At 36.8% G+C, this 23614-nt stretch overlaps 2 protein-coding genes across 4 annotated transcripts in view; both read left to right on the top strand.

Annotated features, from left to right (window-relative positions):
* Wdr35 (WD repeat domain 35) overlaps nucleotides 1-6749 on the top strand; it is a 60885-nt gene extending 54136 nt beyond the window's left edge. The window contains exons 25-27 of the mRNA XM_027937804.2: nucleotides 411-567; nucleotides 4622-4862; nucleotides 5133-6749. Of these exons, the coding sequence (XP_027793605.2) occupies nucleotides 411-567; nucleotides 4622-4862; nucleotides 5133-5283 (549 nt within the window). The 3' untranslated portion in view covers nucleotides 5284-6749. The remainder of the gene's footprint in view (nucleotides 1-410; nucleotides 568-4621; nucleotides 4863-5132) is intronic.
* Nucleotides 6750-9887: 3138 nt separating this feature from the next.
* Ttc32 (tetratricopeptide repeat domain 32) lies at nucleotides 9888-21807 on the top strand. Of its 3 annotated transcripts, XM_027937863.3 has the most exons (4): nucleotides 9888-10307; nucleotides 13783-13949; nucleotides 21025-21149; nucleotides 21492-21807. In XM_027937863.3, the coding sequence occupies exons 1-3, from the start codon at nucleotides 10156-10158 to the stop codon at nucleotides 21144-21146; spliced, it is 441 nt and encodes a 146-aa protein (XP_027793664.2). In that variant the 5' UTR covers nucleotides 9888-10155; the 3' UTR covers nucleotides 21147-21149; nucleotides 21492-21807. The 3 variants fall into 3 exon arrangements, with proteins under 3 accessions (XP_027793664.2, XP_027793663.2, XP_027793662.2); XM_027937862.3 differs by having other exon boundaries at nucleotides 9891-10307; nucleotides 21025-21807; XM_027937861.3 differs by lacking the exons at nucleotides 21025-21149; nucleotides 21492-21807 and adding an exon at nucleotides 14749-18737 and having other exon boundaries at nucleotides 9904-10307.
* The last annotated feature ends 1807 nt before the right edge of the window (nucleotides 21808-23614 follow it).

Genomic DNA, 23614 nt, shown 5'->3' with positions numbered 1-23614 from the left:
TTCCTTTCTAATCAGAGAATTTTAAAAACTTTCTTAGGGGCTAGGGATGTAGCTCAGTTGCGAGTGCTTGCTTTGCATGTGCAAGGCCCTGGGTTCAATTCCCAACACCAGAGACAAAAACAACAAATACAGAAATCTTTTTTAGAATATATATGTTATTTTAATGTGTAAATGGATCTCATATCAACTTAAATTTAATCAATCCTACTTTAAGATTTGATCATACCAGTTTAACAAAATATGAATTATAATGGGAAAAATCCATAAAAAGTTTTATAATCATAAATCTGGTCCTTTAGATATGCTCCTGCCAGTTTCAGAGGTTACCTTCATTGTAATGACGAGGTTGTGTGGTAGCTGGCATTGTGTGTGTTTGAGCTGACCCAGAGTGCTGTCTGCTTTTCTCGAAGGCCACTTCTGCTTTGGCTGGTTTGCTGGAAGAGGAAGTTCTGTCTACAACTAGTCGCTTCACAGACAATGCCTGGAGAGGGGCTGAGGCTTACCACTTCTTTATCCTTGCGCAAAGGCAGCTCTACGAGGGCTATGTTGACACTGCACTGAAGACAGGTGGGCATTTCAACTGTGTATATAGTTTGTCCGAAAAATTTTAAATTGAGTGAAGGGCCAATTCCTTCAGCTTGTCTTTGTTTTGGTTTTGATAACATTTTTGCTATGGATTTATTTTTATATGTTTGGATTATTGTATATATTATTTTGTTCATTCCCCTTTTTGAAGTTTAAAAATATTTTTAATATGTCGAAGGTACATAGAAATATCAGAAGTTTGAGATAAGCAAAAGAATGTGTGTAGTATTTATATGCTGTCCATTCAAAGCCAGACACTTGATAGACCAGTCTCTATCCTTTTGGAGATATCTGTATAATAATATAATAAATATAAATAATAATAATTTATAAAATAATGTTGTAAGTCAGAGATGATCATCACTGACCTTTGGGTAGACTTCCTTTCAGATGTTTCATCATACCAGAGCTTACTTCCCCCCCATCAGTATGTTGTAATTATCTTTTCTCATTGGTAAATATAGATCTGTATCACTTTTAATAGTCATCTAATATTCCATGCTATTTATGGATTATAATTTATAGAAAATTATTTACATGTAGTATCTGAATCTAGAACTTATTTTGGCTTAACAGTATGCTGGAGTTTAAATATATTAAATCCTAAGAACTAATTATGAGATCTATGTTATAAACCAAAGCATATGAATGGCTAAAACATTACTGTGACATTACTGCTATTTTAGCTTGACATGACAGCAGTGCAAACATTGTTATTCAACACACTTCTCCTGTGGGCCCTCCCCCCTGCACTGGGTGGGCCACTGTGATATCACTCATCTGCTGCTCATATTATCACCAAGCGCATATCACTCGCTAATCCTGAGTAATCATTAATCTGCATTCTGGTGGAATTATTTTTAAAAAATCTTAGAGAAATTCTCTTATTTGAATATTTCTATAATTCTATAGTGATATTACTGTGACATTACTGCTGTTTTAGCTTGACATGACAGTAGTCATGTTTTCAGTATTTGTGTAAGAACTCTTTAAGAGATTATATATAACAAACCTCTATCATATATGTTGATTTCCCCAGCAGTTATAACTTCATTATTTAGCTTTTCCAGCTGTAGTGTTTCTCTCTTCTCTCTCTCTCTTTTTTTTTTTCTTTTGGTACCCAGGTTTGAACTAAAGGGCACTCAACCACTGAGCCACATCCCCAGCCCTAATTTTGTATTTTATTTAGAGACGGGGTCTCACTAAGTTGCTTAGTGCCTCGCTTTTTTGCTGAGCCTGGCTTTGAATTCATGGTCCTTCTGTCTCAGCCTTATGAGCCGCTGGGATTATAGGTGTGAGCCACCACTGGGCGGTAGTTTCTTTTTTATGGAAAGTGGAAGTAATAGTATCTTCCTCTCATTGTTTTAATGATGAAGAGAGAAGTTCCTGAAAAGAAAAATCACTTGTTATGGTGCCTAGACTTCATGAGTAGTGACAGCATGATGATGATATTAATAGTGAGTTTTGATACAGTCATGTCTGTCAGTCTGATTTCATATTTTTCACTTAGGAGTCATGCTTAATAAGTCCTTCACTCTAAAGTTATTACATATTATATTTTATTGTAACTTCTTAGTTAACCGAAAATCACTTATTAAACATGTATTCTTCCCTCGCAGATTTGAAATTCTCCCTTTATGAAATTAAATTTATGTATCTAATCCCTTCCTAGACTATTATTTTCTATTTATGTATTTCTATGCTGGTACTGTGCTTGTAGTTTTATTTTTAAATTTCAATATCTGGGATTTAAGCTATTGCCCTTCTTTTTAAAGGGTATTTTCTTATGTTAGTTCATCCAGATCAACTTCATAATCTTTTTGAGGGTAGGAGTTGTTTAGTCCTGTTGGACTTTGTGTTAGCATTGCTTTAAGTTAATATATTTAATATTGGTATCGATATTTAATATTGGTATCGATATTTATTTGTGATTTTTTTCATCCAGAAGAATCAGTGTTTAAAAACCATTGGTGTATCTGTATTTTTAAAAATTTATTTATTTATTCTAATTTGTTGTACATGACAGCAGAATGCATTTCAATTCATAGCATACATATAGAGCCTAATTTTTCAAGTCTCTCGTTGTACACAAAGTAGAGTCACACCATTAGTGTCTTCATACTTGTACTTAAGGTAATGATGCCTATTGCATTCCACTGTATCTGTTTTTCTTTACAAAGATTCTTTTTTTTTAGGTTGCAGTTGTCTTGCATGTCTTTTATTTTGTGGCCTTATTTAAAAAAAATTTAAATTTGTTCTTTTTAGGTATACATAACAGTAGAGTGTATTTTGACATATTATACATACATGGAATATAATTTATTCTTATTAGATCCAATTTTTATGGTTGTACATGACGTGGAGTTTCACTGGTTGTGTGTTCACATACACGAGGAAAGTCATGTCTGATCTGATTCATTCTACTGTCTTCTCTACTCCCATCCCTTCTCACTTCCCTTCATTTCCCTTTGTCTAATCCAAGGTACTTCAGTTCATTCCTACCCCACCCCTCATTGTGTGTCAGTATTCATATATCAGAGAGAACGTTCCACCTTTGGTTTTTTGGGATCAGCTTCTTTCACTTAGCATGTTAGTCTCCGGTTCCATCTATTTACTGGCAATCTTTCCAAAGATTCTTAGTTTTCTTCCTTATGCTCTAAATATTTGTAGTTTATTTCTACTTTTGTTTTCATTAGCAATGGGTCTATGAAAAAGTCTAACTGGTTATTAGTAATATAAAATAAGTTTTAATATTTTATTTTATGACTAATGTTAATTTTAATTAATGTTTGATATAAATTAAGCACTGTGTAAAGTCATATTTTTATAATTTATGTACCATTTGTAGACAAATTAAAAGAAAAATTAGACCTTTAACTTGAGATTTTTTTTACCTATTGGGTGGAGATTTCCATATACTTCCAATTTTTTTTTCAGTTATAAAATGATTTGAAACAACATATGTCCTGTAAATTGCCTATGAACCTATTATGTGCCAGATATGAAATTAGAAGGTATTATTTATTGTAACTAAATGAATGTATTTTTATACCTTTTTTTATACATTTCACTAAACTTTGTTGTCAACACTTGACCTCAGAACCAGTCTGAGGAATCTAATTATAAAATACATGAGTATATTATTTTACACTTGTTTTGTGACATTTCCAGTATATTATGATAAAAGGGATATTTTAAGACTGCAAGATCTAGAGAAGAAAGAGATACAAATTAGGTACAAATCTGATATTAGTACTATGGTACATTTTAAAGAAAGATTACAATGTCTTTAGCATAGAAGAATTGCAAATTAAGATGTAATAGCTATTAAAATAAATGGTCTAAATGGACAATTTAGAGGTTCATTTTCAATTCCTTTTTCTGAGTCTTGTTTCAATGAGACAAACAAAAAGTATTAACCAGTTTTGTTCTTTCATCCCAGATGTGGAACATCTGAACACTGAAAGTGAGCAACATATATACCACTATGGTAACTTTGAAATACTATTTGAAAACTTACATTTGCAGAATTGAAAACTTGAGACCTTATGGGTTGATCTATTTTTAAAAACAATAAGAGAGAACATGTGATTTCATACTTCTTTGCCTTTATTTTTGCACAAATAAACATGATATTTTAAGAGTTATGATTAACAGTTATGATTAATATTAATAGTGTAATATTAATCTACTTTCTGTGGAATGCCCCAGAAATTTATAATTTAAATGGAAGAAAAGATGTGTCTTTCAACACCAAGACATTTTTTTTTTCTCTTGTGTATCTTTCTGGGTGGGTCAGCCATGTGCATCATTTGGTGGTTATATTCTTCACAGGACTGAGCTGTCAGTTGGTTTCTCAGAACCTAGGAATCATGGACCCTACTTTTTCTATTAGTGCTCCTCTCTCTCAACATTATTTTAAGTTCATTCAAGTTCATGTGGATTAAACGACAGCACCTTTATTTACATTCTTTCCCATGCATGTTCATGATATCATGATTATTTTTAAATACTCACACTGTTCTCTCTTTCCTAGCTCTTCACCTGAGAGACTATGAAGACATCATCCCTGCAGTTGAGATATACTCTCTGTTAGCACTCTGTGCGTGTGCCAGTAGAGCTTTTGGTACTTGTTCCAAAGCTTTCATTAAACTTGAATCATTAGAGACTCTCAGTTCGGAACAGAAACAGCAATATGAAGACCTCGCTCTAGAAATCTTCACCAAACATAATCCAAAAGATAACAGAAAATCAGAACTGGACAGCCTTCTTGAAGGGTAGGCTAATTGTTGTTTATAGCTACCATTCTCCCTTGTTTGAAGCTTGAATTTCTATGTGTATGATGTGTAATACAATAATTAAAGCACTCAATTTGTACCTTAACAATAAACTCTTTTATTTAATCTATATGCATATTAATGCTTTTTCTCATTGTAAGAATTATTTTGAAATGTTTTTCGTTCTTCAATTTTTAGGCTATTAAATGCATTATTAGAGTCATTGGAAATTTTACAGTATAATTAACTGTTTTCCTCTTGTTTCTCCAGGGGAGAAGGGAAATTGCCAACATGCGTTGCCACAGGAAGCCCAATCACTGAGTATCAGTTCTGGATGTGTGCTGTGTGCAAGCACTGTGTTCTTGCTCAGGAAATCAGCAACTACAACTTCTGTCCCTTATGCCATAGTTCAGTGGGATAACAGAAAGACGAATGTATATAATTTTAAAAATACATGTAACATATAAAGCTCTAACTGTATATATAAAATAAGGTTTCTTTTCTATAAGTTTTATATGAAAATAAGCTTCATTTTTTTATAGTTGGATTTTTGTACAAAATTTATGTAATAAAATAGCTTTTATGCAGAGGTACAACTGTGAAATAATAAGGTTAACTTTCATGTAAAACTTATGCAAGTCAGTCTTATTTTTTTCCTATCTCTATTGCTATCATTTATTTATCTCATGGTTGGTTACATGATCCTATGGCAACATTCCAAATAAGAAATATTTTTTCTCCCCATGCCAAGGTTACTAATTCATTATACAACCTTGGGGAGGTAGATGGGCAATGGGGGAAACATGGGAATGGGCAAAGCTGAATTTAGAGATTGACATAATCCGTGCATTACAGGATATCTGCCCAAGAGAACTTATCTCCTGTTGAACTTAATTATATCTTTCCACAGGACTTTGTTTTTTAGGGATGAGACTATTCTCTGCTTTATCAATGAAAGAAATTTTCAGAGTTGTAGGGATAGTGTGCCTGTCACTAGTTCCGTCATTGTGAGAAGCTCCTGCAGGACTCTGTTTAGTTGTGAGTCTTGGTCCATGGTCTGATGCCTAGGTGTCTCTTCTTTCCCTATCCCGTTCTTACCCAGGAATCTACTGAGAACTCATTAACTCCTAAGCCTCTCCTAATAAACCTTTCAGGAACTTTCTCTTGAAGCCATCTAGCTCCATCTGCCTAAGCCCTGGATTTTTCCTCCAACTAATTATTTTAGATAGATCCCGAGTTGCTGCCAAGCTGAACTTCATGTTCAGTTTTGATTCAGATAAACTCTGATACCTTGTGGATCTAATTTTCATATATGTATATGTATCTGTATATCCATCCACACATATATAACTATGTATGTGCACACAAGAGATACATCTGTTCTACTATTGTAAAAATGTGTATGATTCTTGGGGATCTAAATCTGTGGAAGTTTTTAAATGATCTGCCACTATGTCTTGGGACTTTTGTTCAACTTAAAAATGGTACTAGAACCTATAGTATGAATTTATCTGATTGGTTTTATTCAACTCTCCCTTGATGAAAGGGACAGAGAGAAGCAAAAGTGGCTATATAAAACAAATACCTGAAGAGAAGTTGGATGGACGGAGGTAGTGTACTGGAGACAGGATAATGAAATTGCTGTTCTTTTTTTTTTTCTGGCCATCATAAACATGGACTTACTTTGAGCAATGCTGAGTCATTCTTTATTCGAATTACATTATGTTTTAAAATGGTATGGTAGGCATAAGTATTCAAATGACAGAACCAACTGATGCAGCTATACACATAAGCAATGTGCCTAATAAGCACTGTAGCATTGTTGACTTACCACACTCAAAAAATGCTAACTTCATTTTAAGTTGCTTTGCTTATATTTTGAAATTGCTGAGACCTTTGGTTTTTATTATTATGTGAAAATAATAAATACTGAAGAAAAAAGGACTTGTGTTTAACCCAGGTTTTCTTTATGTGTCTTCATTTGTCTATTTTGGTGGGGGTTGTTGAGTAGGGAGTTGTGCTGCACAATGGAGAAGGCAAGGAGAGGGCAGGTACAGTAGATGTATTGCACCATGTTTGCTGTCAAAGGGGAAAAAAACCCAACCCTTATACAAGTACAGGGCAAATGTCAGATGATTGACATTGCAGAGAATTACTCCTTAAAGATCACATATTCTCATTTAGAAATAAGGGGGAAAATCAACATTACCAAACTTTTGAGAAAAAAAATCAAGAGTACTAAATTTGCTGACACAGCTCCAAGCTCTTGCCTCTGGGTTTCCAAAGTGAAAATAATAATATTATGTTGTCCCCTACTGTTTATTTTTATGATTACTTTCTCAATTCATTATTTTTTCTTTTAGAAACTAATATTTATTTGCTTTAAATATAAAAGTAACATGTTCATGGTTGAAAATTTCAGAAATATACAAGAATATAGATGAGAAAGTAAAAAACTTTTTAAAAAATAAAAGCATTAATTTATATTTTAGTGTGATTTAAGAGAATAAACAGGCAAAACTTAAGAAACTGTATCTTTAACAGTGTTTTGTAGTTTTCATTGGACAAGTCTTTCACCTCCTTGAATTCATTTGCTAGTTTTTAACAGTGTTTTCTTTTGGTGGTATCTTTAGGGACACAAACATGTATGTATACTTATGCATGTATGTGTATGCATGTGTGTGTGTGAACAGAGATACTCTTTTTTTTTCACTTTACTTTTTAAATTGCTTTGGCTAGATCTTCATTGCTACATTGAGTAGAAGTGATGGAAGTGAGCATCGTTGCCTTGTTCCTGGTTTTAGAGAAAAATCTTTCAGTCACTATTGAACCTGATGATCTAATGTTTACTGCAGGTTTTTCATATAGACTTTTACTATGTTGAGGTAGATTCCTTCTATTTCCACCTTGTTTTTATCATGAGTTTTTAATTTTGTCTAATGCCTCTTCTGTATGAACTGAGACGATCATGTAATTTTTCTCCTTATTCTGTTATTGTGGTGTATTATGGTGATTGATTTTCATGTATTGAATCAGCCTTGCATTCCAGGAATAATTCCTACTTGGTCATGGTATATAATTCTTTTTATCGTGCTGTTGAATTTGATTTGCTAGTCTTTTGTTGTTTTTTTCCCATCAGTGTTATAAGTGATATTTTAATATGAGAACAGATAGCTTTATAAAGTTAACAAGTATTCCCTCCTGTTTTATTTTTAGAAAGAATTTAAGAAGAATTGCCTCAACTGGTAGAATTCATCAGTATAAGCATGAGTTTTTTTTTTTTTTAAATTATCCAATTTTACTAGTTATGTCTATTTCTTCAGGATTCAATCTTGGTTGGTATTCTGTTTGTAGGAGTCTGCCAGTTCCATCTAGTTATCAGTTTTTTGGGGCATATAGTTCTTCATAGTGCTCTTATAATCCTTTTTATTTCTGTAGAATTAAAAGTAATGTCCTCACTTTCACTTCTGATGTAATTTTTTTACTTGGTCAAACTAGCTAAAGGCTTATTAATTTTTGTTGATCTTTTCAAAGAACCTATATTTGGTTTCCTACTAGTTTATTTCTGTTCTAATCTTGTACACATCTTGCTATTCTTCCTCTCAGATCACTGGATGTTGAGACACATGAATATTCTTGTTACTCCTTGAGCAAATCTTCTACTTCATGGCTTTTATATTTGGTTTCCTCACCCATTTCAGTTTGGCTTGCTCCTTCACTTGCTTTAGGTCTGTACTCAGTCACCTTTCCTATGAAGTCTTCACCCAACTTTTATAAAACAGAAATCACCTCTTCCCTATCCCCTATACTGTTTTTTTTCCAACTCACTAAATCACTGATTTTAAAATTGTGTCTTTTTGCTAGGCTGTAAGCTCCGTGGGGGCAGGGGACTTCATCTTGTTCACTATTCCCAGTTTTTAATCTACAGATGCCCAAGAATTGATTTTTGAGCATTAAGTTCTGTATATGTTAAAGATGATAATTATTTTGTAAGTTGAAAATTTCTTTCATCTCTGCCTAATTTTTATAGTTAATTGTACCAGATTCTTTGTAATTTTTTCTTTCTTCATCAGTTTTGTGTTGCGGTAATGATACCACAGTCTACGTAATTTTGTAAAGAAAAGGAATTTATTTGGTTTACAGCTCTGGAGCCTGGTCCAATGTCATGAGACTTTAACTGGTTAAGGCCTTCTTGCTTCATCATAATATTGCAGAAGGCATAGCATGGCAAGAGAACAAGAGAAATTGCTTCAATTTCAAGCCCTTTAAATAACTGGCATTAATCTATTCATGAGGGTGGAACCCTCTTGATAACTGCTATTAGATCTACCTCCAGACACTGATGCATTGGAGATTCAACTTCCAACACACAAACTTTGGTGGACACAATAAAACCATAGCATTCCTTTTTTTTTTTTTAATGTATAAAGACCTGTTTATATTTGAGATAATTATCTTTCATCCTACTTTTTATTTTTGGAGACTTTAAAAAATATTTTAACTTTCTAATTTACCTGGAATAAAAGTATTTTTCCTCAAATGGTTAACTCATTCTTCCAATAGCATACACTTAAATGATATTATCTTTTGGCATATGTTAAAAGCCATTAAAACAACAAAATATCGAAGACTGCAAACTCTCTACACAGTATACGATTTAATTAAGCCTTCCCTACACAAGTCCTGAGGTTAAGGTGGAAAAGTTCGCCATCTCCGTTGTTGGAGCTAACCTTGGGTATGGTTTGAATTCGGGCTCAGAGCCGTGGGACACGAAGCCTAGAGGATTCGAACCCAAATGTCTCGGGGTAACCACTGTCTACTTAACACCCCAAACTCCGCATTCTGCGAAGCGTGGCGCTGCACCGGAAGCAAGCTGCAAAACAGAGCCACTTGTAGAACCACCGCAGGCTTCCTGTTTCCGCTTCCAGCACAATGGGCTCTAGTGCACTGTGACTGAGGGCACGTGCCTCGCGACGTCAGACGTGGATTTAGAAATCCTTTGGGACGACCTGTCGATTTTTGCAGGAAGGGAGACAGGTGGAACCAATGATAACAAGACAAACACTTCATTAAAACCTGTTCAAGCTTCCCTTGAATTCCCGCGCGTTCCGTTAGCGGACCAATTATCTCGCGAGAAGAAGGGTCCTCACAAGACTCAAACTTCCTCCCTGTAACGCCGAGGTTCTCTGTTGGTAAACTAAATTCCGGGGTGCATTGGGAGCTCTGTGGCGCCGCCTCAAATCCCTCAGAAGTAAACCCCTATTCCCCTCCGAGAGCCAGGCCTTCGACCGCTATGGAAGGACACCAAGGGCAAGGAAGTCATGCTACCCTAGCACTCGCCCAGGCTCATTTTGACAAGGGGGAGTACGCGGAGGCCGAGGCGCTGTACTCCGCTTATATTCGCCAGGGCGCAGGTGCAGCCCCCGTCGGCGCGCATCCGGGGAGGTAACTATCGCGAGAGGTGGGGCGACAGTGTCTCGGGCTTAAGGGTGCGTGGCTGGGATCGTCTAGTCCCCACGTTACTTCACCGGAGTTCCGGGGCCGGTTGTGTTTCGGAAAGACCGAGGCGAGGCTTAGGACATGGCCGGGAGAACCCGAGGCAGGAGCCCGCCTCGAGAAGCCGCCTCGGGAGCGCGCGCGCGCGCGCGCGCAGCCTCTGCTTCCTCCTCCGCCCCCGACCCCTGGTCCGGCCGCCCGGTCACTCCCCGAGCCCGAGGCGGGGAGCGCAGCAGACTATCGTCCGCAGTTAGCGGAGATCCGAGACCCGGGGGGAGGTGGCTCGTCGGAACACCTTGCCGCAGCCTCGCTTAAACGTTGTCAGTTAACACAGACACGCCGTTCAAGGGTGTTTAGGAAGGCATTTCCTCACATTAAGGATTCCTAAAAAGTAACCATGATGATACCAAACAACCGGTCAGTGTTGGGACTTTCCTGATTGGCCCAAGTACTTTACTGTTACTGCCTGGTGTGTTATTAGCCATTGATTCTAGTTAGGTTGCATATCTGGACTCCGAATCTTTAATGCCCTCCTCCGTGTTTTTTTTTTTTCTCCTCCCCCCCCACCCCCAGCAGTTTATTTGTTGAGAAAACTGAATCTTGTGTCTTGAGAGTTTCCATATTTTGGATCTGTTGAATGCATCCCTCTGATGTCATTTAATGTGGTCATCTGTGAATTGGTAGTAAAATCGAACATTATGGCAAGAACATTTTATAAGCAGATGTGTGTGGTTCTGCTAGGAAGTATGTAAAGTCTGGTTGTTTTCTTTTTTGTGATTTTAGTGGCCTCACCTGCCCACATCCACTTGTCCAGAGCATCTTTGGGGTTTATTCCTGGATGTGTAGCATTTGTTGTTGCTTCAAGTTTTGCCTTTGTCGTACTTGTTGGTGGTGTAGAATGGACCAAGGTGAGGAAAGAACAGAAAGGGGCTGGTTGGATTTCCTTGACAATTGAGAGAGATCTGCACCATCCTCCTCTCCCCTGGAGGATTTGATTTTTCTTGTTTAGATGCCCGTAGTCTTTTGAAGTTTAATAAAAAAACCGAAGACTTGATTCTTACCGTGTTAAACTCACGTAGAATTAAACTAGAAAGATAAAATTGTTCTCTCAAGAATACATTAGAATGATAGTTAATGAATGAACAGTGAGATGATGCCACCATCTCTGCCTTACACTGCCCCCCCTTGAAAAAAAAAAAAAAGGTAAACATAGGAAACTTAGTTTTCTATCCTTGTTTTGATCTCTCAGAATAGACCTGTCTAGTAGGTTTGAAAATATATTCAGCAGTAGATTATGTGGATGCCAACTAGACTTCCTCCATTGCATGTCTCAGCCCAGAACCCAAGTGTCCATAGCAAATGTAATTTTGGTCCTTTACCAACACAGGAAAAAAAATTTGCCGTGGCTTATTTGAAGGGACTTTATCATGTGTGTATTCTCATCTTGGCTTTGCTGCAGGACTGCTCCTTTCTCAGCCTCAGTTTCTCATCTGTAAAATAAGCCTCCACTTTCCTAACAGCTCTAAAATTCCTCTAGGAAGTCATGAATTGAAATTAAATTCTGTTAACTTTCCCCTCTAACTATATCCTTCAGAGTTTAAACTTGTTTTTAAAATATTGGGGCCCTGAGTTGTTTTGAAACACCGTTTGCATTCTTTTTTTTAAAAAAATATATTTATTTTATTTTTATGTGGTGCTGAGGATCAAACCCAGGACCTTGCACATGCTAGGTGAGCTCTCTACCGTTGAGCCACAACCACAGCCCCCATTTGCAATCTTTAAATGCCTTATACTCTGAATGGTTTATCACATTTTCTTTTTAATATCCAAAGGTGCAATCATAGCTGTAATCTAATTTTCAAGTACGTTGTCTTTGCCAAAGCTAGCAAATGCTAAAAATCCACATTTGGATTAGGTAACTTGGTTAAATTTCATGACAAGAAATACTATCTTCACAAAAATCCTAACGTAAAAAAACATTTTTAGTGTCAACTGTTATCCCATTTCTTTAAAATTGGAAGCAAAACTTCTGCATGAAAAAGTAGGCTTTTAGAATTTGTTGTAGTGAGATCTAACTAAATTGAACATTCTGTGTGATCCTTTGAATATAAGAATTTATAACAAAACTCTGAACCTTCAAATTTATAACTAAAACTTTACTGAAGTCCTGACACTTCTTTTTTTTCTTCAAACTACTGGATAGCAGTTCGACTAGTGTTCTAACAGACAGATGTAGGGCCTGTACCCTCTGGTTCTCCAACTTTTAACAGTGGTGTTAGTGGCATCTAGAAGTAATCTTGTATCAATCTGTAAGGGCTTACAAAACAGAGATTTTCTAAAATTGTGGCAGTTCCTCTCCATTTTTAGCAAACTTAGACTGAGTACCTCAGCTGGCAGCAGTGGTTACAGTACTTATGTAAGATAAAGAATTGATATGTTAAGTAGCTGACCAATGTCACAGATATTTTCTAAGGACTACACTTTGCACTATGGGGTATAATGAAGAAATGACAGATAAGTTTAATCTGCAGCTTCTGTTTGGTTTGAATTTGAGAGTCACTTTTGAAAAAAAGAAAGGAAACAGAATCATCTCTGACTCAGAGAAGAATCCCTAATATTCTCTGTGCAGATAGTTGTCCAGTACAGAGAGAGTTTCAAGTAATGGGGAGGGGACTGAGACCTGTCGAACCGGTGGCTTCTTGGAACTGCAGGATGTCCAGTCCCCATAGGAAAGTCTGTTCACTTCAAGCTCTTGGGGCATCTCTGGAGCCTATCACGGGCAGAACTGATTCTGCACACAGAACTCCCAAGTTAACCGGAATCTACCCTCCCTTCAGGAGCCAGCCTGGTGTTCTTCAGCTAAGGCTGAAGAGAGGGCACCTCCATCCTGGAGATCACTCTCTGGAATCAATGTGTTGAATTTTCATCTAGGGTTAACTTGTATTTATTTCTTTGGTGGAAGATGATTTCAAGTCTCATTGTTTTAAGGTCACTTCAAATTTTGAAAGTAAATTTGGTGGTTCACTTTGTGATCCATCCGTAGCAAACTTGAACTTTGGGCTGCCTTTCCCTTCTTGCTCAACATGATTTGATCTGTCTTCTTTGCCCTGCTGGTGTGTGCTTAGAAAATGAAGTCATTTTAATATTATATTCAGCAAAACATGTTGGCAGTGAATAGGAGTGTTGAGCACCCTATAAAATTCATGTGCTTTTCAATTTGACATCTTAGTTCTGTAGCCCTACAAAAGTAACGGGATTAGACAAAAATTCATTTCAGTTCCTTATTTACTTGCATGATTTTTCAGTGTAGATAGACAATGCATGTTATAGGTTATGAAGTTTGACAATGCCCAAAAGAGTATGAAAATGGAAATGAGAGGAATTTGGTAACACTGTGTGTTTAATGTGAACTTTTTGTTTAAAGCAAATGCATCCCTGAGGATTTGGCTACTGCGTATAACAACAGAGGGCAAATCAAGTACTTGAAGGTTGATTTTTTTGAAGCCATGGATGACTACACATCTGCCATAGAAGTTCAACCCAGTTTTGAAGTTCCATATTACAACAGAGGGTTGATACTCTATAGGCTGGGTAAGAAATTTTTAAATTTATCTCTTTATTTTTGCTTTCCTTCATTGATTGTATTGTTATTTCAGAGCTATTAAATGTGAAACAAATGTAGCAGTCATCAAGTTTTAAAGGTAACACCAACTTTAGGATTGGAGCATGGAAGGAAGAAGAGTACCTGAGTTTATTTTAGGCTTTTGATGGCCATTGTAGATCACAGCAGAGCACTGGGGTGGGAATTGGACCTGGGTGCAGGAGTGGGGGGCACCCCATTACTTTGTGCCTCTGCATTCCCAACTGCATAATGAGGGTGATGGAGATGGTCACTTGTGACACTTTTCCGAGTTAAGATCTCTGAAGACCCTTGAGACAATAGAAAGTGAAGAAGTTTCAGATCCCTTTATTAAAGGGACTGTGGATCCTGTTTCTCATTTAAAATTAAAAATAAAACTAATTTCCTATTTCTCAATTTTACTGCAATTGTATAGTTTTGTTAAAATTTTAGGACTTATGCTACTTAACCTATTAAATCTTATAAATAAACCATAGCCAACTTCATTTTTTTTTTTTTTTCTGCTGTACGGGGATCAAACCCAGGGCCTTGCACTCTACCCCCAGCCCTCCACAGTTAATTTTAGGTGTAATTATTCCATAAGAACACACAAAATTAATTTACACACCCCTATATTAAGAGTAAAAACTTGGTATACTACAAGTGGTCAAAAGCTCATAAACATAAAAGTTGTATATCCAGATTTTGCTATGAATAACATTCACAAATACTCAGCTTTTTTTCTCTTTTATTTTTTGGGTTCTGGTACAGGATATTTCGATGATGCTTTGAAAGATTTCAAGAAAGTACTAGACTTAAATCCTGGATTTCAAGATGCTATTTTGAGCTTAAAACAGACTATTTTAGACAAAGAAGAAAAACAAAGAAGAAATACTGAAAAAAATTATTGAAATTTTTAACTCAGTTGAAATGTTAATTCATGATCTTTACATCTGCGTCTAGGGGCTCTAATTTAAAATAGCTACTTTGATTTATATTTAAGATAAAAAGATTCATGCATTGGTACTGAGAGTTCATGTATTTAAAGTTGTTAATTTCAGGTCGAGAAACTGTTGAATGTAAATAAGTAATATTAATGTATAATTGCATATAATTATAGTAAAATATTTAAAGAAATGTATGGTATTTTCTTCAGTGGAACATTTTAATTTTTTAATTCCCAACTTATAATTAAAAATTTTTCATCTATAGAACAGTTGTAAGAATAATACAGTCAACATCTATAAGTTCTTCACTTGGATTCATTAGTTGTTAACATTGTGCCACATTTGTTTCTCCTCTACGTCTAAAATTAATACATTTTGCTGAACCACTTCATAATAAGATAAACATCACAATACTTCACCCCTAAGTGTTTCAGCCTGTCCCTTCCAAGAATAAAAAGCATCCTTGTTATAACCACAATATTATTATAATACCTAATATGAATTAAAGTGTCACAAAGCCCTCCATATCCAGTCCAAATTAGATTTACCAAATTATTCCCAAAATGTGTAGATTTTTATTTCGGAGTCTATAACCAATCAGGTTTCATTGCATTGTGTTATGTCTCTGATTTCTTTTAATCTAGAATCATTCATCCCCTGCTCATTTTTTCCCCATTCCACTTGCTTTGAGAGTAAAGCTGTTTTTATGTGACCAGGATACACAGACATTTTGGGCTTAAAAATAAAGATATGTCCTGCAGGAGAGCAGTTTGAAAGAACTCAACTTATACTTAGTTTTCTCTAGAAATCATTGATAAGACATTAGAATTTTAAATATTGCACATACCTTTCTGTCTCTGGATAATGACCATAATTATTGTCATCAACTTTTACTGAATACTTACTATATAAGCAGCACTGTTCAAATTAATGTTTTTGCAGGTGGGGTGGGGTGGATAGAGAGGTAAGGATTTGACAGAAACACATGGTAAATGTAAAGCTTTGAAAGTTCCATTTTATCATGTGCTGCCAACAAGCGATTGCGTTCTGATGAGACTCTCTAGAACTGGGACGAGCTTGAAGGGAAAACAAGCCAAAGCCAGCACGTCCCATCTATAGTGGAATATTTTTATTGTTGTGGTTTGGCTTTCAAAGATACAGACCCTCATCTTGAGATCTACCAAACTAGTTGATTGCTGCTGCAGGAAAGCTGTTCTGGAATGGAAATTACCCTCCTGGGGAGAAAGGAAAGTGTGTTTGCCTGTTGTCTCCAGAGGAAGGCGCAGCCAAGCTTCGGTGGCCATTTGAGATGCAATAACCATCATCAGCCTTAATAATTTTCTTAATTTTTAAGTAAAAGAGATCTCACGAAGCAGACAAACTAATTGCCTTGTTTGTAGTTCATAAATAATATCTGGCAAGACACATGGAGAATTTGGGCTGCAGGTGAATGACTATGAAGAGGAAATTAAGTTAGATGGCCAGAAATAAAGTCTATATTCTGGAATTAGTCACATTTTCCAATAAGATTTATCTTTTCGTTTGTTGGAAATGTCTTTAAAAGAACTTATAAAGTTGCATGAAGACAGAAAAATCCCTTTTAAGAAAACTTTTTTTTTTTTTTTAAAGCAAAGTCTCTAGACCTTGGGAGAGCTTAAAGCTATTCTGTTCAAGAGAATCAAATACTTAAATGCTACTTATATAACTGTATTTTTTTCTTGGCTTATATTCTCTTTACTTTACTCTTGCCTCGGATCAGATATAATATGAAAAAGAAAAATTGTTTTAAAAATTTCATTTGGTTGTCTGGATTTTATTATTCAAAGTTTCTTCATCCTTTTAAAGGAAAAATATCAGTGAAGTTCAGAATCAGCACTTCCTTATTGGGAATGGATGGACTTATTTTTTTTCTTGTTACTGGAAATAACAAGGGAATAATAAATTTACCTCATTTATGGTCTTCAAAATGAGGCATTATACATTTGGGTTCTAAGTTTCTGGTTGCCTAAATAATACCTTTGATATTTACCTTAAAGATACTCTTATGATAGTTCATTATTGTTCCCATACTTCAGAATTTGTTCAGTTCTTTTCATTTTCCTACTAGAAAAGTACCTAAATTGAATTGTTCCATTTTTTCCCTCTACAAAAACAAAGTAGAAGAGAATTATAGTTTGTTATAAGAATTGTCTTTCTCAAAGTACAGTAAAATAGAATACATGGACATGTTACTTTTGAGATTACAAAGTTATTCTTAACACTAATTGAGAAGCATGAAGCTATTTGTCTTTTTCGGAAGTCTGGAACTGAACAAAATCCTGGACTGACTTTACGATAGCAAACTATGGTACAGCTGGTGAAAGCAAGCTTAAATTTCCAAGTCAGCTTTTAGTCATCATCAGATTATTCTTTTCTGAATCTATGTTGGGTTTCTGTCTTTTACTAGCTTCTCTATCCTAAACATAGGCTTGGCCCTCTGCCATTTTGTAGGTCATAAGTCTTTCTCAGTGGGCATAATATAATTATCCTCACCACTCAGGGCAAATCAGTTCAGTATATATATTCTGGCCTCAACAGCCCATTTCTGCTGGGTCTAGTCCCCTTAAAAGTTTAACGAGAAGTTTCAAATAATTAAACCTATCTCTTGCTTAACAACTTCCATTTGTCCCTGAAAATGCTTTTTCTAACTGAAAAGCCATTAAACAAAAAATATTTGTATTACTTTTAATTGGAAAAATTATGAATTCCATTTTATTCCGTAATACTTTTCACAAGAAAACAAATTGTTTCAACAATGAAAACAAGTGTAACCATTGGAAAGTGAGCAATTTTCACAAAACTGTTATAACATGAATGTTTACTTTTTTTAATGCATTAAAAAAGCCTTATTGAGATAGAATTCATCTATTTGAAATAGTTAGATGGTTTTAAAGTATGTTCAGTTTCTGCACCATTTTTTTCAAGCTTTTTGGGTTTCGTGCTCTTCCTGCATGCAAACTGTACTTAATAGTGTTATAACACAGAAAAGCACCTTTAGGCAAATTAAAGACCAAGCATGGGTGTGCTTCAGAAACATAATAGCACATGCTCAAAACAGATCAAAGATGCCACTTCTGGTTTTGTCCAAATATGCAGCATGATCCTAATTTGCTTCATGTGATAGTCTTTGGCTAGAAGCTGTGTTAAGGAAATTAGTAGGTATGTCTCTGCCTGCAGCTGTGGTGTTGAATTTATTTAGGGTGTTTAGGCTAATAGACTGTTATTTTTAAAAAACTGATTGTTGACATACATGTGTTCTAACTTTTCAAGTGCCTAGTAAAAAGCAGACTGTGCTGTTGCTATGTGAGCTAAGTGTGTAATTTTAACTGCTTCTACATAAATTCGGATTTTAACATTTCCCATATTTCTCAAAAAATGTAACAGTAAATTAAGGGAAGGGGATTCCAATCACAAATGGCCAAATGGCACTTGGTCGGGGGTTGAAGGGAGACTGAGAGACTTGTTGCATTTCATATATAATGTTAGGAGACTTCAAAAGACCCCATTTTACTCTTTCTGAAAAGGAAAGGAAGATGATAAATATAGTTTTTAGAAAAACTGTTAGGTTAAAAAACAGTTCATAGGTAAAAACAATAATCCATGTAGTAAAAGACAATTTAAAAACCCTGTAAGGGGGCTGGGGATGTGGCTCAAGTGGTAGCGCGCTCACCTGGCATGCGTGCGACCCGGGTTCGATCCTCAGCACCACATACAAAAAAAAAAACCAAAGATGTTGTGTCCGCCGAAAAACTAAAAATAAATATTTAAAAAATTCTCTCTCTCTCTCTCTCTCCCTCTCTCTCTCTTTAAAAAAAAAACAACCCTGTAAGGAAGTAAAAAAGCAGAAATTATGGGCTGTGAATATGTACATAACCATGGTATAGCACTGTGGATCAGCATACAGTCATGCATGTAGCAGGGCAGTGAAGAAGGTCTTTTTTCACAGGGGAGGAAGCTGCAACTAAGAAATTCAGTAACTTGCTCAGAGTCTGCCCCAAATCCTTACAAATATCTGAAACTGCAGTTTGTACCAATTTGATGATTTTGTTGTTGTTGCTGGGCAGGCATCAACTCAAAGCAGATATATAGACTTTTTGGGTCCTGATAAAAAATTTAAATTGCTCATAAAATGTTTTAATACTCATCAAGGTAAGTATCCAAATGATGTTAAAATATATTTCATTTTTATAATGCAACATTATTGCAATGCTAGAATTGCTTGTTGGTCTTTTTTCTTTCTGATTGAAAACAGACACAAAGGATGGTGAAAAGCAGATTAATATTATGAGCAAACTCCATTTGGAAACTTTAAAACTGTGGCTGCCAGTATGTAAATTTGTATCTTATGTTAAGAAACAGCATCCAACACTTAGAAAAAAGGCAAAAGGAGGAATTGCATGTTCTTTCAACATCATACCGAGCTGTCTAACAGACCCACTCGAGGACTGTTTAATTCTACTCTTGATTGGGGGCCAGACTCTGAGGTTACATGTAACTTGTCAATTTTTGTTCAGAGGAGATGCAAATGAACTGTCTGGTAGAAAAGATAACCCTAAAAGCTATGGTTTTGTTGCCCTAAAGAATGCTAACCAGTTTTGCATCTAACCTGGCAACTTTATTCCCAGTTCTTCATTGCCCATAAATACTTAGCTTTTCAAATGCTGTCTTATCACCTGGGTGGTTCTTTCATTAATGAGTTAAACATTTATCATATTTTCATTCCGTGTTCTTTTAGGAGCCATGCCTAACTTTTCAAAGTTTTAGCACTGCTATTGAAAGAAATAAACACTGTAAGGATTATTTTTATCAGGTATAAAAGTAAAGGGGGACTGAAAGTTTCTATTTTCATGTTGCCTGTTTCTTTAAAATATTCAGCCCTGTTTGGATTGTATGGACATTTAATTGAGTTCTGGGTAAAGCAAAATATAGGGAAGACCTTTATCTTAAATTAAAACACATGTGAAAGTACTCCTTTAAGAAGTAGCAAAAGCTGCGGAATATAATGTTAAAAGTGAAAGTTCCCCCATTACTCCCTTTCTGACTCCCTTGGGTCACCATGGTTCATATCTGCCCTTCCAGGCCTTTTTCTTTGTACATATATATGGCACATGTATGCACACACATGCAAAGAATTATGTTGTATGTACCATTATTCGGTAACTTAAATAATTTATCTTGGCCATTATTCTCCATGAGGACATAGAAATCTACTTCATTTTTCTTAGGCCTATAATTTTAAAACCATTTTAAAAATGATTGCCAATTTTTTGTCATAAAGTGTATTTATGGATATGGAAATGACAATTAAGTAATGACAATTATAGTAAGGAGATGTAAATGAAGAATTAAGACCCTGCCCCACGTTCCCCTCCAGAAGTAATCACTTTTAACCAACACAGTGGGAAGCCATGGGTTAAAAGCTCCTTTTCTGATTCCTGCCAGTTACTTCTTTAAAAATTACTTGTATTTCTGTTCACTACCTTAGTGACTGTTTTTTCTAGGCAATTTTGACTACCAAGACTACCTCTGAATATATTCTTTTGGCAGTCTATTGTTTTGAACCTATTTCCACTTAATTATAGAGCTCTTTTAAAGATTATAGAGTTGATGTGGCAAAAACTCACCTTATCCCAAACCGAGCTTTCAGTCTTGCACCTGTAGCTGATGGCATCTCTACTGCACCAGATCTTCAGTCTTGACTTCAATTTCAGTATACCAGTAGCAGACCCAGATTCCAGCAACTTCCATCTCCTCATCCCAGGATATGACTCTGTGCCTTACAAGTCTCCTGCTTTGCTCTCATCTGCAAAGTATACTTCAACACAGTCACCAGAATGAGGGGTAGATCTCAGGCTAGTGCCCAAAAACTTTGCTCTTGCTGTTTCTGCCATGCATTGCTTGCCCCTTGGCCTTATTCTGGCCCTCTTCTGACCACTCTGCTTAAAATTGCAAATCCCGATCATACTCATGTCCCTGTATTTTTTTTCCATCTGCCTGTTTTCTTCCCACTGGCAGGTAGGGCAGGGGTCTGTGTCTGCTTTGTACACTCCTATACCCTCAGCCCCTAGGACTGTGTGTGGCAGGCAGAAGAGCCTCAACTGTGTGGAGTGGTCCAAGGAACAACTCAATCGGAATCTGCTTGTGCACTTGCTGTCTAGAGTTTGCGGATTCATCACTGGCTAATAGGTATGAGGTGGATAAGACCCTGAGAAAGGACCCAATTTGTAGTTAAGTTTTCATTTTTCTTAGAACAGCTTACACTTCTGGTTTAACTTAGAGGAAGAAAGTCTCTAAGAGGTCAAATTCAGCAGGGACTTTTAAAAAAATACAGCATTGTAACAGGTACCTGTGATGGCTTTAATGGAATTGATTTAAAAATAAAGATATGTGAAAGCCACAGATACCTCTGATGAGATGTTATTTGGGAATGAGATTACTGCAGATCTGATTAGTCAAGATGATGTAGATGGAAGCCAGATCCTTCATCCACCATTCCTAGTGTCCTTATGTGAATGGTGTTCTTATTAGGAAAAGGACATTTGAACACAGTCACGGACCTTCCATCATGAAGGCCTTATGAAGATGGCAGGAGAAGTTGGAGTGGTGCTGCCCCAAGTCAAGGAGTACCCAGGGCTGCCAGAAACTGGAAGAGCTGAGCAGATTCTTTCCCTGTCATTGGAAGGAGCATGGTTCTGCCTACATCTCCATTTTGGACTTCTGGTTTCCAGAACTGTGAGAGAACAAATCTCTGTTGTTATAAACCACCCAGTTTGTGATATTTTGTTAGGGCAGGGCTTGGAAACAAGAACAGTACCCAATAAATAATCCAATTTTCAGGCAACAAGCCTTTTGTGTATTTTTGTGTTTTCGCACCCACAAATGAAGCTCTATTGAGAAAAGGATGGGTCTTTTGTTGGTTTAGCCTATAAACTAAAGATTTCCAAGGCAAGGGAGGGTAGAGAGAGGGCTGTGTTTCTTTATTTGGTCATGACCCTGACTGAATCAGGAAAGGAACCCATGACTAAGCACCATACAAAACATGCTGGTTTGCTCTGGCTGCCTGCTGAGAAATTTATTACCACCCTGTGTGGCTTCGAGGCACTCAACTTTTGGAGAACTGAGGCTCTTCTGACTTGAGATTGGAAGAGAAAAGTGGGAGTCACTCAGGCTGCCAAACAACAAACCATTACTAGCAAGCCAGGTGAAAAAATATCCAAGTTGGCTGAGCAGACAGGAATGGGAGCTGTCAGTCTGGGGCTCACAGAACAATAATTATTTCCATCATGAAGACCAGCTGCCAGTAGACTTATTGGAATTGGACCAGCTTCTTGAATGGGGAGAGTGAGGTGGACACAAATGGAGTGAGGCGCCTGCACGTGGAGCCCCAAGCCTCGATCTGTCACTTCCACCAGCGTGTGACAATGGCTGGTGTCCACTTTTCTACCTTTGCTGCCTTTCTAAGTATTCTCTCCAGGAGCACCTTCTTTTTCTCATTTACTTAAATGGTCTCATTTTTCAAGGACTAGCCTAAGTTCCAACAACTCCCATTAAACCTTCTACACCAATATCAACCCACTCACCCCCATTCTCCAATCTCTATGACACTGATGGTCTAAACGGAGCACCCTGGCTGCTGAATGTGGTCCACAGACTGGCAGCCTTGGCATCACCTGGCTTTGTGAGAAATGCAAAAAAGGTATAGCTCAGTGGTAGAGTGTGTGCTTATCATGTGTGAAACCCTGGGTTCAATGCCCAGCAAGCCAGAAGCAAGAAGGAAATGCTGCCTCTTGGGCCTGTGCCTGACCTACTGAATCAGACTTTACAGTCTAACTGATCCCGAGGTGGTTCCCATGTATACTAAGGCATGGGAAGCACTGGCCTGTTGCGTTCATTCTCAGTGTGGTCTTTGGACCAGCAGCACCAGAAGGAACCAGGAACTTGCTCTAAATGAAGATTTGGGCCCTGCTGAAAAGTAACTAAGTCTGACTCCATGGAGGGAGGCCCAACCATCTGTGATTTAATGAGTCCTCTGGAGATTCTGATGCACACTCAGGTTTGAGAACCACCCATCCATAACATTTAGCCTAGCTTCTAAGTATGTTCTTTCATTCCATGGGTGTTCATCTCCTTCTTCAAAATGGGGATTTGGGAGCAGGAGCCACGTTGGTTGTGTATATTTTTGGCACTTAGTCCTATTCTAAGCCCAGGTCATTCATGTCCAAGGGTCATTGAACAGTTTTTGTTCCCCCTACCGTCTCTGAACAATCAGAGAGGGCGGGGAGCAGTACAGGGCAGCGGGAGGCAGACCTCCTTTTGTAACAGCCTCGAAGGACTCAGTTTTTGAGAGGTATTATGCTTCCTCTTTCAAATTGGAGACCGGCAATACCATGTAATTTTGTTATCTCATCACAGCCTGACTTGATCCAGAATTCTGTCTCCAATAGTTTTATGTGGGTTTCCTCCCTGGAAAAAGTCATTTTTATTTGCTATTAAAATAAAGCATGCTGGCTGACTTCCTTTTTCTGGATCAATAAGTCCTTCATCTGGGCAGTGGCTGTGCTGGCTCCTTAGGCTTGCAGTATCAGTGAGAAGGAATCTCAGACATGACTAATGTACAGCCTCCTCAGGCTTCCTGCTCATGAACTCTCATA

The sequence above is a fragment of the Marmota flaviventris genome, chromosome 14, assembly GCF_047511675.1.
Source record: "Marmota flaviventris isolate mMarFla1 chromosome 14, mMarFla1.hap1, whole genome shotgun sequence".
NCBI lineage: Eukaryota > Metazoa > Chordata > Mammalia > Rodentia > Sciuridae > Marmota > Marmota flaviventris.
The sequence above is the reverse complement of the archived record's forward strand: the minus strand, read 5'-3'. Positions and strand labels throughout refer to the sequence as shown.

What these genes read in the sequence shown, in the direction of transcription:
- Ttc32 (XM_027937861.3), top strand. Translation starts at nt 10,156, where the DNA reads ATGGAAGGACACCAAGGGCAAGGAAGTCATGCTACCCTAGCACTCGCC. An exon ending in GTCGGCGCGCATCCGGGGAG is followed by an intron (nt 10,308 to 13,782) that starts GTAACTATCGCG and finishes TTTTGTTTAAAG; the next exon opens with CAAATGCATCCCTGAGGATT. An exon ending in GTTGATACTCTATAGGCTGG is followed by an intron (nt 13,950 to 14,748) that starts GTAAGAAATTTT and finishes GTTCTGGTACAG; the next exon opens with GATATTTCGATGATGCTTTG.